Source organism: Myotis brandtii, unplaced genomic scaffold (assembly GCF_000412655.1).
Source record: "Myotis brandtii unplaced genomic scaffold, ASM41265v1 scaffold695, whole genome shotgun sequence".
In the NCBI taxonomy this organism is placed as follows: Eukaryota; Metazoa; Chordata; class Mammalia; order Chiroptera; family Vespertilionidae; genus Myotis; species Myotis brandtii.
The window spans coordinates 1,379,489-1,393,921 of record NW_005370716.1 but is presented as its reverse complement, the minus strand read 5'-3'; the positions used below and the strand labels follow the sequence as shown (position 1 = coordinate 1,393,921).

Genomic DNA, 14,433 nt, shown 5'->3' with positions numbered 1-14,433 from the left:
CAGTTTATCCACTTTCTCCTTCTTGAAATAATGGGTTCCCTCTCCTGGTTTTCCTCCTGTCTCATTGGCCACTTCTCCATAGTGTCCTCTGAAGAAGCCCCCTGCTCTTTCCAAACTGTAAAGTTTGGAGTGTCTTAAACTCAGTCTTTGGATGGAATCCTTATCTTTTATGTCTTCATTTCCTCATCCAGTCTTGTATGCTGATGACTTGCAAATTTATAACACTAGCTCAGTCTCTCCCCTGAACTTGTTTGCCTTCCTGACATTACCACTAGGATGCTGAATAGGTATCTCAGGTTGAATATGTCTAAAATTGAGCTCTTAATCTTCCCTTCCAAACCTTATCCTCCCATACTCACTTGCATCTTAACAAAGGCAATGTCATTCTCCCATTTATTTGAATCAAAAACCTCAAAGCCATCCTTGACTCTTCTCTTTCTTTCATATCCTCACTCTCTACCTATGCAAATTATGTGAACTTCACCTTCAATCACTGTATCCAATCACTTTTCACTATCTCTACCATTAATACCTTAGTTCAAAATACCACCTTTTCTCATTGCCTGGCACATGATATATGCTCAATAAATAAGTTTTTCATATAGTCTATTACTCAGCTTAGGCCTCTACTACATCAATTAGCTGATTTTAAAGGAATATACAACACTTCTGCATTTGGACAAGACAGAATAACAGGAACCAGATATGCTCTCCAGAATAAAATAGCCAAACTTAGACAAAATATATGAAACAGCAATTTTCAAGACATTAGACAGTAGGCAACAATGAGCAGTGATCCTTAAGAAACAGGAAGCAAATGAGGTGAACTCTACAATTGTTCCAGATTATTCTCTCACTAGAGGCCCAGTGCACAAAATTTGTGCATGGGTAGGGTTCTTAGGCCTGGCTGGTGATCAGGGCCAATCTGTGGGTGACCGGCAGGGTGACAGGTGAGGCAATCAGGAGGGCCCTGCTGGCACCCGCCTTGGCTGGCCAGGGTCCTATGGGCTGGGGGTAGCTCCTGCATTGAGCATCTACTCCCTGGTGGTCAGGGTGCGTCATAGCAACCGGTCATTCCACCAGTTGTTCCTTCATTTGGTCAATTTGCATATTAGGCTTTTATTATATAGGATGAGAGTTTCCAGGGCATGGCACAGAGAGAGGAAACTCAGGTGGAGCCTGACAGATTCAATAGGTTGAGAAGACAGAGAAGAGAACCCAAGGACACCAAGGCAGCTAGAGTTTGCAAAACAGAGTACTGGAAAAGAGAGCTGCAGAGACAGAGAATTCTGGAGAGCTGCAGAGAATCCTCTCAAGTATTCAGCACACTCTATGAGGAAGCTAGCCATGCCTGAAGAAAGAACCAGACCTCCCCTCCCCAAACTAGAGCGTATAGTCCCTATCCCTAATCCAAGGCTTGAAATAGCCTCTGATGCTACCAACTAGACTGGAAAACCTAATGATTCACAGGGTATTAGGGAGTGAATCCAGAAGTGTCTTGAGGTTGAAAAGATTGACTGGTTGCCTTCTGTATGCACCTTGACCTGGATTGAACCCGAAACCTGGGTATGTGCCTTTATAGCTAATCAAATCTGCCACCTTTTGGTGTACAGGACGACACTCCAATCAGCTGAGCCACACCAGCCAGGGCTGTGTTTATTTTTGGCTTTTAAAAAAATCATTATTTATTTTTATTTTTTAAAAAATGATTTTAGAAATAAAAAAAAAATCCAGAATCCAACAAGGGAAAACTCAGTGTGTGGCATCCACTCAAAAACTTACATTCCTATTATTTGATCTAGAAATTGCAGGTATATACATAGTTTGTCCATAATAAAGAGGAAACAATCTATCAATCAAAATAAACCCAGAACTGAGACAAATATAAAATTGCCAGACAAGGGTATTAAAACATTTAATATAACTGCATTCTATATACTCAAAAAGTTAAGCAAAATTATAGAATATTAGAAAAGATTATAGGATATATAAAAAGACCCAAATCAATTTTCTAAAGATGAAAACTACATATTTTAAGATGAAAAATACATTAGATGGGATTCATTACAAATTGGATATTGTAGAAGAGGAGATTAATGAACTTTAAAACAATACAATAAGCCCTAGCTGGTTTGGCTCAGTGAATAGAGCATTGGACTGCAGACTGGAAGGTCCGGGTTCAATTCCGGTCAAGGGCACATGCTCGGGTTGCAATCTCGATCCCCAGGTGGCATGCAGGAGGCAGTTGATCAATGATACTCTCTCATTGATGTTTCTCTCTCTCTCTCCCTCTCCCTTCCTCTATGAAATCAATAAATAATATATATTAAAACAAATAAAACAACACAATAAAACTACCCAAAATGAAGCACAGAGAGAAAATCAAATCAGAAAAAGAAAGAGCAAACGTCAGCAAATTGTGGCACAACTTCAAGTGGTTTAATATAAGTGTAGTTGAAATTCCAAAGGAGGGAGGGGCAGAAAAATATATTTGAAGAAATAGCATTCAATGCCCCGGCCCAGTGGCTCAGTTGGTTGGAGTGTCTTCTCATACACCAAAAAGTTTGTGGGTTTAATTCCCAGTCATGGCATATACCAAGGTTGCAGGTTTGATCCCAGGTTGATCTGGGTACATACAGGAGAAACTGATGGATGTTTCTCTCTCACATTGATGTTTCTCTCTCTCCCTTCTCTCTCTAAAATCAATAAACATATCCTTGGGTGAGGATTTTAAAAAAAAGAATAAAAGAAATAATGACTAAAATTTGTCCAAGTTTTATAAAACTACTAGAGGCCCAGTGCACGGAATTCATGCACTTGGGGGGGGAGTCCCTCAGTCTGGCCTGTGCCCTCTCACAGTCTGGCAGTCAGACATCCTTAGTGCTGCCATGGAAGCGGGAGAGGCTCCTGCCACTGCCACTATGCCCACCAGCTGTGAGCCCGGCTTCTGGCTGAGTGGCGCTCCCCCTGTGGGAGTGCACTAACCAGCGAGGGCAGCTTCTGCACTGAGCATCTGCCTCCTGGTGGTCAGTGCACATCATAGCGAGCAGTTGAGCGGCCTTAGCATATCATTAGCATATTACGCTTTGATTGGTTGAACAGTCGACTGGACGACCAGACACTTAGCATATTAGGCTTTTATTATATAGGATAAACCCACAGATATAAGAAGGTTAGTGATACCCAAGCACAGGAAATATGAAGAAAACTATACCAAGGTATATTATAATCAAATTGCACAAATTCATTGATAACAGGAAAATCTTGAAAGTAGCCAGAGAAATAAAACACATTATGTACAGTCATAAAAGTAAGGATGGCATCCAATGTCCAGTAACAAAGATGAGGATGACAGCAGCGCCTGTCTTCTGAGCTTCAGGCTTTCCTTACAACTTCCAACTGGACATTATACTTCAGCTACCATTGGACAGGAACAACTCACCTTCCCCCAGTTACGCTGAATCCATCACCATTGACCCTTAAACAGACATTTGTGGGAAACTGAGGCTTCAAGCCTTTGACTTCTGGCCTTCAGGGTAGCTTGGCACTCACACTTCTCCCTAAAGAGCATGTCCACATTCATTCTGCCTGTGCACAGTTCCCTCCAAAATTTCTCAGGGTCCTTGGGCAAAACCTCAGTCCAAACTATGCCACCCTTCTTGCCAGCATCCTCCTGTACTAGAGTGTGCATCGTCTGAGGGCAAGCATGAGTGTCTGCATTGATATATACTGCATCCTCACATAACACTGGGGCTGGCTCCTGGAAAGCACTCCATACATATTGGTGGAAGGAAGAATGAAGGAAGGGAGGGAGGGTGGGAAAAGGGGAGAAAGGGAGTGGGGGAAGAATACATAAAGGTTAGACCTTAGTGCAGTTCTGAGGACCCTCAGAAGACAGAGCTACTAGTAGGAGAGACTAGCTCCAGTGGTCCTTCCCAGAAGGAACATGAAACCCTCCAGGTGGCCAGGTGGTCCAGCTTCTTTTATACTCTCCAGTGGTCGGCAAACTCATTAGTCAACAGAGCCAAATATCAACAGTACAACGATTAAAATTTCTTTTGAGAGCCAGATTTTTTAAACTTAAACTATATAGGTAGGTACATTGTTATTAACTTAATTAGGGTACTCCTAAGTCTTAGGAAGAGCCACACTCAAGGGGCCAAAGAGCCGCATGTGGCTCGCGACCCGCGGTTTGCCGACTACGGCTCTAGGCCATTCTGATCTCAGATTCAAGTTAATATCAAAGTTTTCCACTATGATTGGGAAAGGAACTCTCCCATAACTATCAGCCTAATGAGGCAGGCTCCAAGTCTCCCAGAAACTAGTTCTCCAGATATTCTATTCTGGTCATTGTAGTGGAAAAAGTCCTGGGCAGCAAAAAGAGAGTTAGGTCAGAACTTGACCAGGCTCAGCAGGCTCTTGGGGCTGACTTTTCAGTGTGAAGCTGAAGCTACAATGACACCCTGTGCCAGAGGCCTAGGGAGATAGTTGGAGGGGGCCCAACCATGGACAAGGAGAGTTTCAGGGGCTGGGGGTAGGCAGCCCCAATCTGGAGATAGAGTGCTTGGCACTCATTAGGCAGGCAGTGGGTCCTTGATGCTGATTCACCTTTGGCTATAATCAGCCACCCTGAGACCAGGCTCCAGCCTAGCACCTTCATGAAATAGATGCTTGAGAACTATTTGTTGAGTAAATAAAATCTCTAGTGGGATACAGAGAAGACAAGGTTTTGCGCAAGAAGCCTGGCAGGCCAGCATGGTTGGTCACTACTTTGACAAAGGGCTGGAGCCTCTAGTGTGGATGTCATTACATCAGAAACTTGCCATGACTGGGCCACTTTTGCCAAGGAAGGCTTCATTTCTTTACAAAGATGAAGCCAAAGCAGTATATCTGGCATCAGCCATGTTCAGTTCATACCCTAGGGGAGGCTCCTCCTAGACCAGGGGTCCTCAAACTTTTTAAACAGGGGGCCAGTTCACTGTCCCTCAGACCGTTGGAGGGCCAGACTATAGTTTAAAAAAAAAACTATGAACAAATTCCTATGCACACTGCACATATCTTATTTTGAAGTAAAAAACCAAAACGCGAACAAATACAATATTTGTATTTGCATGTGGCCCGCGGGCCGTAGTTTGAGGACCCCTGTCCTAGACTCTAGGACCTAGAGGTACAGGCCAGATCCCAGACTATGCTGTCTTAACTGAGAAACTCCTCCTGTGCTCCACATTCTCAGGTGCCCAGGGGCTATCTCTATTTCCTGGGGGCAGTCACTGGTACTCAAAATATCCCAAACTGACACGAGTCTCACCCCAGCCCCAGCCTCTATCTTCCCAATGCCTTATCTTGAGAAAAATACATCTCACCCCATGTGCTCAATCCCGAAACAGGAGTCATCATTGATACCCCCACCCAAGTCTCAAATCCTGTTGGCTCTTCTGCTGAAATCTCTCTCCAGTACCTTCTTCCTTGTCCATCCTGACTGCTGCCCTAGTCCTGGCCTCAACCCTTGTCGCAGTGTTCTCACTGTCTCTTAGCCTTAGATCCCCAGCCCTTCCTCTTCTCTACCTTCCACACCACCAGGGTGAGTTCAGTAAGTCCACACCTGGATCTGTCTGTCTACTCCTGCTTTGAATACCAATGGACGGATGCCCTCATCCTAGAAATAAACTTTCTCAAGGCAGGGACTTGTCTGTTTTCTTTAGTCATTAATCCACAGAGCCTACCCCACTGTCAAGCAGTACATATTTGGAAAGTAAATGAATGAATGAATGAATGAATGAATGAATGAATATATTCTCTAAACTTGCTCTGCATTTTCCCAAATCCACACCTTGTTTCTTGTCCACTTTCCCCCACTTTATTTGTATCACAGATTTGTCATGTCCTGACACTTATTTACTTGCTTATTGTCTGTCCCCCACATTATGATAACATTCATAAGCGCAGGAACCAGGTGTGACTTGTTCCCTGCTGAATCCCAAGACTAAGGATAGTGTCAGGTACTTGTTGAATGAATGGAGGTGTCATCTACATGATAAATTCCAAACTCTGCACTTGGGCATTCAACCCCTTCTAGATCTCCCTAGACTCATCTTGGCAGTCTCATCTCCTGTAGGACCACATCATGTTGGAGCCTGATGTGGTGTGGCCAGGGTTGGTCCTGGCAGTTCTGAGGCCACCAGAGCACCTGAGGGCCAATCAGGTACACATTCTGTCAGCTACATTTGGGGCTCGACCTGAAGTACATGTGCCCAATACAAGCACTAAGTGTCTCTCCCTCTGTAGAAGGCAGCCACCACCCTGAAGCCTCCATTTGACAAGTGGCGCTAAGGCCTTTACCCATGCTCTTTCAACAGTAGGACCCAGACACTGGTAGGAGTTTCAGAAAACAGGCTATCCCAGCACCGACTGCCTCTAATAGCCTCTGTCTGACATGGGTGGAGTTGACACTTGCTGGTCTTGGCTCAAGTGGAAATGAAGGGCAAGCTCAGCTGCATAGCCAGAATGGGGAGCCTAGCCCTATCCCAGCCTTGCTGCCTGGTGCTAGAATCTTCAGGTGTCAGAAGCTGCAGATGCATTTGCCCAAATGGCAGAGGGGGAAGGCTCCTGAAGCATAAGAGATACATAGTGGGTGCTTTTCCTCAAGAGTCTTTAGGGTGCAGCTCAAAGGGCTAAAAACAAAGACCACAATCCAAGCAGGCTTTCTAGGAGAAGCACACATAACCCTCCACCCATACCTCCATTACTCCTCATATGCAGAGAGCTATGGAACTCCAAGTGGCACACTCCCCATGCTCTGAGGCTGGGATGCCTGGAAGTGCCCTGAGCAGGTAGGCAATGGAGTCTGGCACAAGTGTTGAGGCCCACAGGCTCTTCCCTCTCTCCCACCAAACCTTGCCTGGCCAAGCAGCCCCTCTGCTCCAAGCCTTCTCCAGTCACCCTCCCTGGCACCCTCCTATGGGAATACAAAGGCTCAGATGCCTTGGGATTAGCCTAGGGTAACACCCAGTGCCTTCATACTCCTAGAGGCCCCAGCATTTCATTTGGCTGCTTTGACAAACAACAAAGGTTCTCCACACACCTACCTTCCCTCAGCAACCTAGGAAGATCAGACACACAAGGACCCATGTCAAGCCTGACTCCAAGATCTGCACATTTTTATGAGCTTCAGCCCCCACCCCATGGAAGCCATTGGCCTGTGGCCACAGGAAGGTGTCAGCCTTGGTCAGTTGCTGTCTCAGCCCAATGCCAGCCCCTTTCCTCACCAATCAGACGGCTTCAGAAGCAGGATGTCCCTGGCCAGAGTCAGCATCCGTTGGTCTGTCTGTGAAGCCTACAGTCAGAGATGAGCCCCTGGGGACTCATTAGCACCTGAAGCCAGCAGAGACCACCTGGCACTCCTGTCCCTAAGCCAGTAGGTTCTTTGAACTCCCACGAAACTGGCAGCCTCCCAGTCAGAGAGCCGCCCCACCTTGCCCAATGCCAGCACGGGAGGCTGGCTGTAACCCAGAGGTGCTCATGTCCACAGCTGAGGCAAGCTGAAGGCCCTGGCCCAGGGTGGCACCTGCCCGCCAGAGAAGCTGTCCTGCCTGCTGGCTGAATGGCTGGCCCTCTCACTGTGGGCCCTGCACACTCCAGGCTGTCAGCAGATGAGGGCTGGCTGCTGGGCTGCCCAGCTGTAGAAGCTGCTTGTCTGCCCAGACCCAGAAGCCAGCCCCTCCCACACTCCCTGAGGAGCCCTCTCTTACATAGAGCATGCATCACTCAGGGCTTTGCGTCTGGGGACTCAAAGCCACCAGCTCACTACCCTCACGCACCTGCCTTCCAGCCTTAGTAACAGTCTTGGCCAGCCTACCTAGCCATAGGGCAAGCCAGTGAGAAACCTGAGAGAGAAGAAGTACCTGGTGTGGGGCAGGGCTGAGGGAAAGTACATTTCTTCCCCTCCAGGGCTCCCTGAACTTGGCCTGCAAGAGGGGCTGGCGCTGGGGAAAGGAAAGTAGGCAAGAGCCCTTGGATGGTGAGTCATTTGCTCCTTTTGAAGAAGCCAGGATCTTAGACTGCTCCCAGGTACAATACAGCCCCCATCTTCTCCCCCACCCACATGCCCACCTTATTCTGCCTGCCTCCCCCAGCTGCTGGGAAGCCAACCTGAGACAGAAAAGCTGGAATATTGAGTTTCAGCTTCTGCTGGGGCCTGCCCAGCAGGATAGCACAACCACAGGCTTACGGTTTTTCACACCTGCACACACGGCTTGGGGGGCTATACCCTCTCTCAGAGGACTGTGTGAGGCAGCTTATGTAAGACACTGTGCACAAAGCCCAGGGCACATACAGGTGCACATATCTGCATGTGGCAGCAAGAGTTTGCAAGGATGCACACCAAGCCAAACACAGGAGTTAGTTCTGGGGTGGCTTGACATTGGGGCGCAAGGGGCTTTGTTAGGTACACCTGTAATGTCTGCATTTTTCAAGAGGGCATTGTCAAGTAGGATTTGTGTAATCCAATATTACTTAAATGCAACATGCTGGCACAGAGTACATACACCAGAGGAAGTAGTGGTCAGAATTGACTGATTTTTATGCAGAAGGCTTTTCCGCAGAGGGCATGCCCTAAAGGCCAGACTTGCATGACCAAGGCAAAGCCAGCCCTCCCTTTGGGAGGTAATCAGGCCAGAATTGCTCTCTGAGGACCCTGGTTGGAGGCATTCTGGCCATCCATTTGCTTCTCCTGGGTGCCATGGATGTGGAAGGCAATGGAAGCTAGCCCCTACCTTCAAACAGCTCCTGATCCAATTGGGGGACTGGCTATATACTCCTCTAACACCAAGCCTGGGCAACCCATGGGAATTTTCACAGAGGAGCAATAAACAACGTGCTGCAGAAAAAAAAACCCTCCCATACCCACAATTATAAATGAGTCCCCGCCTCCCCCTCTACATGTCATGGGAAAGTTCGAGGCTTGTTGGGAAGGGTTGGATAACTTGGGCAAGGCCAAGGCAGCTTGGCAGAAAAATAGCATCAAGGAGGCAGACAGTCCAGACAGATCATATCCAGAGAGTCAGCCCTCACAATAGGGTCCTTCACAGAACCCTGCAGAGGGGTCTACTGCCTATATCCCAGGCTGTAGTGGAGGCCAGCAGGCAGTAGCTCTGGGTACGGTTTCCCTCTGGAAGACCCTGGAGATGGAGCAGACAGGCAGGACTAGGAACAGACAGTCGCACGTCATGCTGGGTAGAGGAATAGCCAGGGCTCAGGCAAGGGCTCCACCTTAGCTCCCCCAGCCCAGGAGGCCTTTCTCCAAGGGGCCAGCACGCTGTTTGCATTTCAGCTAAATTGCTCCCAAGGGTGAGTCTTTGTTTCACAACATATTTTCAGCCAGACTTTTTCTGCAAACATGTTCATGTCTGTTCACAAAAACACATGCCCATGTCCCAAAGGCAGGCACTGCCCCGCCCCGCAATAGCCTTCTCTTCCTCTTAGCTTTCCTGCGTGGCCCGGCTGAAACGGAAGAATGGGGCAGCTTGAGGAGGAGCACTGGAGGGCAGGCCTCCTGGCACCCTTAGCTCCACTCAACTCCACTCTGCTTGGCTTACCTTCCATGTCATCAAAGGCAGGGGGGCGGGGCGGGTTGGACTGGTGGCAAGAAGCTATGCATGCTACCCCTCACTGAACCTGAACAGTGGGCTGCTCCTTTTAATTAGTCCCCAGACCTTGGGTCTGTCCTGAGGCTGTGGGGAGTGGAGGCATGACCTGCTAGGAGGAACCCAGTCTTCCTCCTAACTCGCTGGTGACTCCAGGTACTCCAGGACCCATTAGTAGGTGGCAGGGAGGCTCCAGGTTCTACTCAGGCCTCCTGGTTCTTAGAAGTATGGTAATTCCAAGATAGTCAGGAGTGGAGAAATTCCCTTATTTTATGGGGGTCAAGGAGAACCAGAGAGGGGTGTGGCAGGGGCAGAGTAGGCTTGAAGACTCAAGTATCTCCCTCTCCCTTCACCTCACTTCCCTCACTCTTCCTCCCACTCCTCCCTCTCCTCTCTCCTCTCTATTCTCTCTCTCTCTCTCTCTCTCTCTCTCTCTCTCTCTCCCTCTCCCCCCTCTCTTTCTCACCCCCCCCACACACACATGCATGCAGTCATGTTTATTTTACATCTCATGTCTAACACACTCTCTCTTCTTTATAATGGAGAACTCATGATAAGTTTGGGGTTTGGGGATAGTCTGGTTAGTCACTAAAGCCAATGAGAATGTTCTGGGTCCCTGTCCCCCAAGAGACATGCATTTATCTCTTTGTCCCCAGCACAGCAGTCCCCCAGGGAAAGGAATAGCAGTTCTTCCAAAGGCCTGCAACCCAGCACACCTGCCCTGTGGTTGGGCCCCAAGCAGTGACACTCTCGTCTGCTCAGGCTTAGTCCCACTGCCCTACCCAACAATCCACCCTGTCTGAGATGAGCTTCACAGGGTTGTGGACATGGATGAATAAAATTCAAAGCCCCTCCCTGTGGCCTCCCTCCCGAGATGAGTTGGGGCCTCATCCCAGCAAGTCTGTAGGAGGGACTCAAGAGAACAGGTTTCACACCCAGCCCTGTCCTGGTCTTGCTGGACAATCCCGGGGCCATGTTCCCCCTCTCTAAGACTCAGTTTCCTCCTGGGGAAGTGAAAAGTTTTCTGGCCACTTCCGGGAGATTTCCTCTGATTGAGTCTCTGTAACACCTGGCCCGGACAAGCTGCTGCACAAGCACTTCCCACAGGCACTTGCTGGCCTGAGCCCAACAGGAAGGACCTGCAAGCTGTGCCCCTAAGAAGGCCCCTGCAAGGCTGGGAACAGTGGCAGGGGGGGAAGGAGGGAGAAGCAGAGCCTCACATGAGTCCTGGATTCAAGAAACTCAGCCACTAGAGTTTGCCATCACTGAACTTTTATTGAGCATTTTCTCTGTGCAGAACCCTGTGCACAACGTGGAAGGAAACAGGAGAACATAGCCAAGCCCCTGCCACATAGGATGGAACAAAAGGGACAAGATGGTCACTGTGGAGTCCTGATGGACAGGCAGGAAGCACCTGCCACTGGTGTTACTGTGAGGATCATATGCTCCCCTCTTGACCCTCCAAAGGGCTGCATCTCAGCCCTTTTGGATCTTCCTGCACCTCCCAGCAGCTAAAGGGAAACAGAAGGAGGAAGGGCAAGGGTGGCCCAGGGAAAGAAAGGAATAAAGGGAAGGAGGAGGAAGCTCTGTTGGTAGGATGGCTGGTGAAGCATCACTGGCGAATCCACAGCCACAGGTTGACTATGCAGACCGACAGCAGCATGCTAAAGAGCATAACTTCCCTCTGGGTTCTGGCAATTTCCTGGTCCTCCAGGGTTCTCAGACGCTCATTGTTCACACGCTGCTGCAGAGAGACCAACAGCAGGCTGGTAAGCAAAGCTGTTCTAGGGAAGCCCATGGCCCACCAATTGGAAAAAAGTATGAAGTTCGAACAGGAAGGGACTTTGCTGCCTTTTGGAGCAGGGGCTACCTCTGGTAAGAAGCGGCTGATACCAGGGGCCTGGAGTGGGATAGGCTGCCTAAGTTTGCAGGTCCTGCCACTTTGCACCCTCCTCTGAATGCATCAGTTGTCTTGATAAAGCCAGTCCTTCCCAGCTGTGCAGGGTGAGCAAGGAAGGGCATTTTAATCCTGAGGAGGGCTGGTGTGGATGAAGCAGCAGCACTGGAGTGAGGGCTCCAAGATGGGGTAACACTCAGGAGCCAGAGAGGGCCACTAGGTTGATAACCCTCCACACCCACATCCGTGTCCAAGGCTTCTGCAGTCTCTGCCCACCCAAGACCCCTATCTCAGACCTCTTAGCCATTCTCTCTGAATAGATGCCAACATCTTCTTATGTTCCCTCTTTGTCATCTTTTTCTCTTCGTGTTAAAGCTGACCTAAGGCTGACAACAAGATGGGACTTGGGTGCCATGGGCATTGAGAGTAGGGGAGGAGAGCCTGACCTCAATTCGGCTGCTAGAGGGTGAGATGACTGGAATGGCTATGCAACCTCAAGGGGGACGATTTATTGCTGTTGAGGCCCACCTACCCCCAAAGCACCAAGATTCTGCCTCCACCCACCAAGTGAGTCCCCAGCACAGCAGACAGTCACCTGTTTTCTTATGGCTTCTATCTCCAGTTCATGTGTCTCTTCCAAGCCAATCTCTGCAATTATATCTGCCTCTGAGTTGCTGGGAAATAAGAAAAGACAGCGACTCAGAGGTGCTGGTTGTCCCAGGCCAGGCCTGGCAGGAAGCACAGGAAAGCCATGAGGGCAAGTGAATAAGATCAGGGGCTTCTCTGGACAGTGACTCTGTCAGCCTCTAGTCCTCCCCTTCCTTGGTAAGCATGTCCTAAGGCCTGAGGGCTGGGACCCAGCCCAGCCCAGCTGAAGAGCACTCAGAGGACTCAAATAGGCAAGGGGCCAGGAGGCTCATGGGCTGTGGTGAGGAAGCAACACGTCTCCAACAATCATGGTCAGCTGCTCCCAAGCCCTTCCTGGCCAGTCTGCTGGCCAGACTCTCTGGCCCACCCCGGTCCCTGCCCAGGAAGCTCCTCCTTTCCTCTTGTAGGGTCTCTGGGATCCATCTTACCGCTTATAATGGAATCTTTTGCCATGGAAGTTGCCAGGACACTCCTGGGGATGACCATCCTCATGGCCTTGTTCTCTTACCATTCTGCGTACCGGCAGATGAGAACCCTAAGTAAAGAAATGGTCAGTCAAAGGAACCTTCATAGCCCCAGCTGAGAAATGTGGCTGCCCCACACTTTGCCCAGGTACACCCGCCCCCAGGAGTCACATGGTGTCTTATCCTCCAGAATCAGGGGCTTGAAGCTTCAGACCATTAGGGGAGCCTTGGAGGCTCACAAGTTGGCTTCCTGCCACCACTCTACCCACACCATGATCCCCAGTAGCTCCTGGTCATCTAGGCTTCAGTGAAGGAAAAGCAGTGATAGGGGTCTCTCTGCCAGCACTGTCACATGCAGACAGCTGAGTCTCAGGAACCACTGAAGGAGAACAGAAAACCTCGATTTTAGAGCCAAGGAAACTGATTCCTAGAGAGGTGACTGCACTTCCCCAAGGACGCATGGTATCAGAACTCAGGATAAAAGTCTGGCTACTGGGAAACCATAGCCTCTTTCTCTTTCTCTGGGTGAGCCCAGACATCCCCATGTCTTTCATTTCTACCCATTTCCTAATAACTGGAGTGGATGTCTCTGGCCCAGAGCTCTGGGGCCAGAGGTATCTTGTGCCTTGAAGAGCTAGTGTGAGCTAGAGGAGCAGAATGTGACAGACCCACCTGGGTTCCAACCTCAGCTCTGGGTTTCCCATGCAAGATGAAATATCTCACAATATGTTTGTTCAAGACACACCACATGCCAAGGACCATGTCATCCTCTAAACTCCTACCGATATCAAGCCATTAAATCCTCATCACGACTCTTCAAAACAGGTATTACTATCATCCCATTTTGAAAGTTGGGAAAACAGAGACACAGAGAGGTCAAATAACTTGCCCAGGTCACATAACTGATAGGTAGCAGAGCAGTAATTTGAACCCAAGACATTTTGTTCCAGAGGTTGTTCTCTTAACCATTACACTATGATACCTCTCATACTTGACATTGCTCCCCCTTAAGACTCCATTAAAATGACAATGAAGACAGTAAAATGCTATAAGCCCATAGGAAAGAAGATAATGGAAGAGCCAACAGAGAATGAAAGAGTTCAACAATATTGTAGAATCCAGAAAGTATCAATAAGGAATGAAGCAAGCCTCAGTGTGGCTCAGAAGCAAATGAGGAGCAACTGAGGGGGGTCCCCACCTGGCAGTGCTCAGAAAGGCCCCGGACTTGGAGGCTGCAGGGACACTGGGGTGGTCTTGAGGACCAAGGTGGAAAATGGGGGCATTAACTGAAGGTATATACATGGAACAATTATCTGCCCCTCCCACCCAACCTGGCTGGCAGTCAGGAACTTACTTCCTTAAAACAGTTAGGTACTCTTGCTCCCCAGCCTTGTTGCCTTTCCCCAGTAACCTTTGCAACAGTGTAAACCATTTTTCTAAAACTTGCCTTCATCCACTGGTGAATGTAGCTAACAGAATTGGCTACAGAAATACTGGACTCAAATGATTCCCTAGAACAAGCAGGTCTTTCTTCTCTCCCAAAGAGCTGCCTTTTCCCAGTATCCTTTGCAACAATATGACCACCATTTTTTCTAGAATATTCCCTTTTGTAGCTTAAAGGATTGGCTACAAAATGGTCAGATTCCATTGACTGGATTTCCTAACAGCCAGGAAGCAAAAGGAACCTCACTTGCTTTACCATTGCCCCAGCCCTGATATATATAATTTTGTATTTAAATATATTTGTGTTAAAAAATAAAAAATTCAAAATAAATAACTAAAT

At 48.6% G+C, this 14,433-nt stretch overlaps 1 protein-coding gene across 1 annotated transcript in view; it reads right to left on the bottom strand.

The window, feature by feature from the left end:
* Positions 1-11,228: 11,228 nt before the first annotated feature.
* The window catches only part of FATE1 (fetal and adult testis expressed 1), a 4,731-nt gene continuing 1,526 nt past the window's right edge, over positions 11,229-14,433 (bottom strand). Inside the window, exons 3-5 of the mRNA XM_005881966.2 lie at positions 12,615-12,721; positions 12,134-12,212; positions 11,229-11,385 (exon numbers count right to left, since the gene is read on the bottom strand). Of these exons, the coding sequence (XP_005882028.1) occupies positions 11,254-11,385; positions 12,134-12,212; positions 12,615-12,721 (318 nt within the window). The 3' untranslated portion in view covers positions 11,229-11,253. The remainder of the gene's footprint in view (positions 11,386-12,133; positions 12,213-12,614; positions 12,722-14,433) is intronic.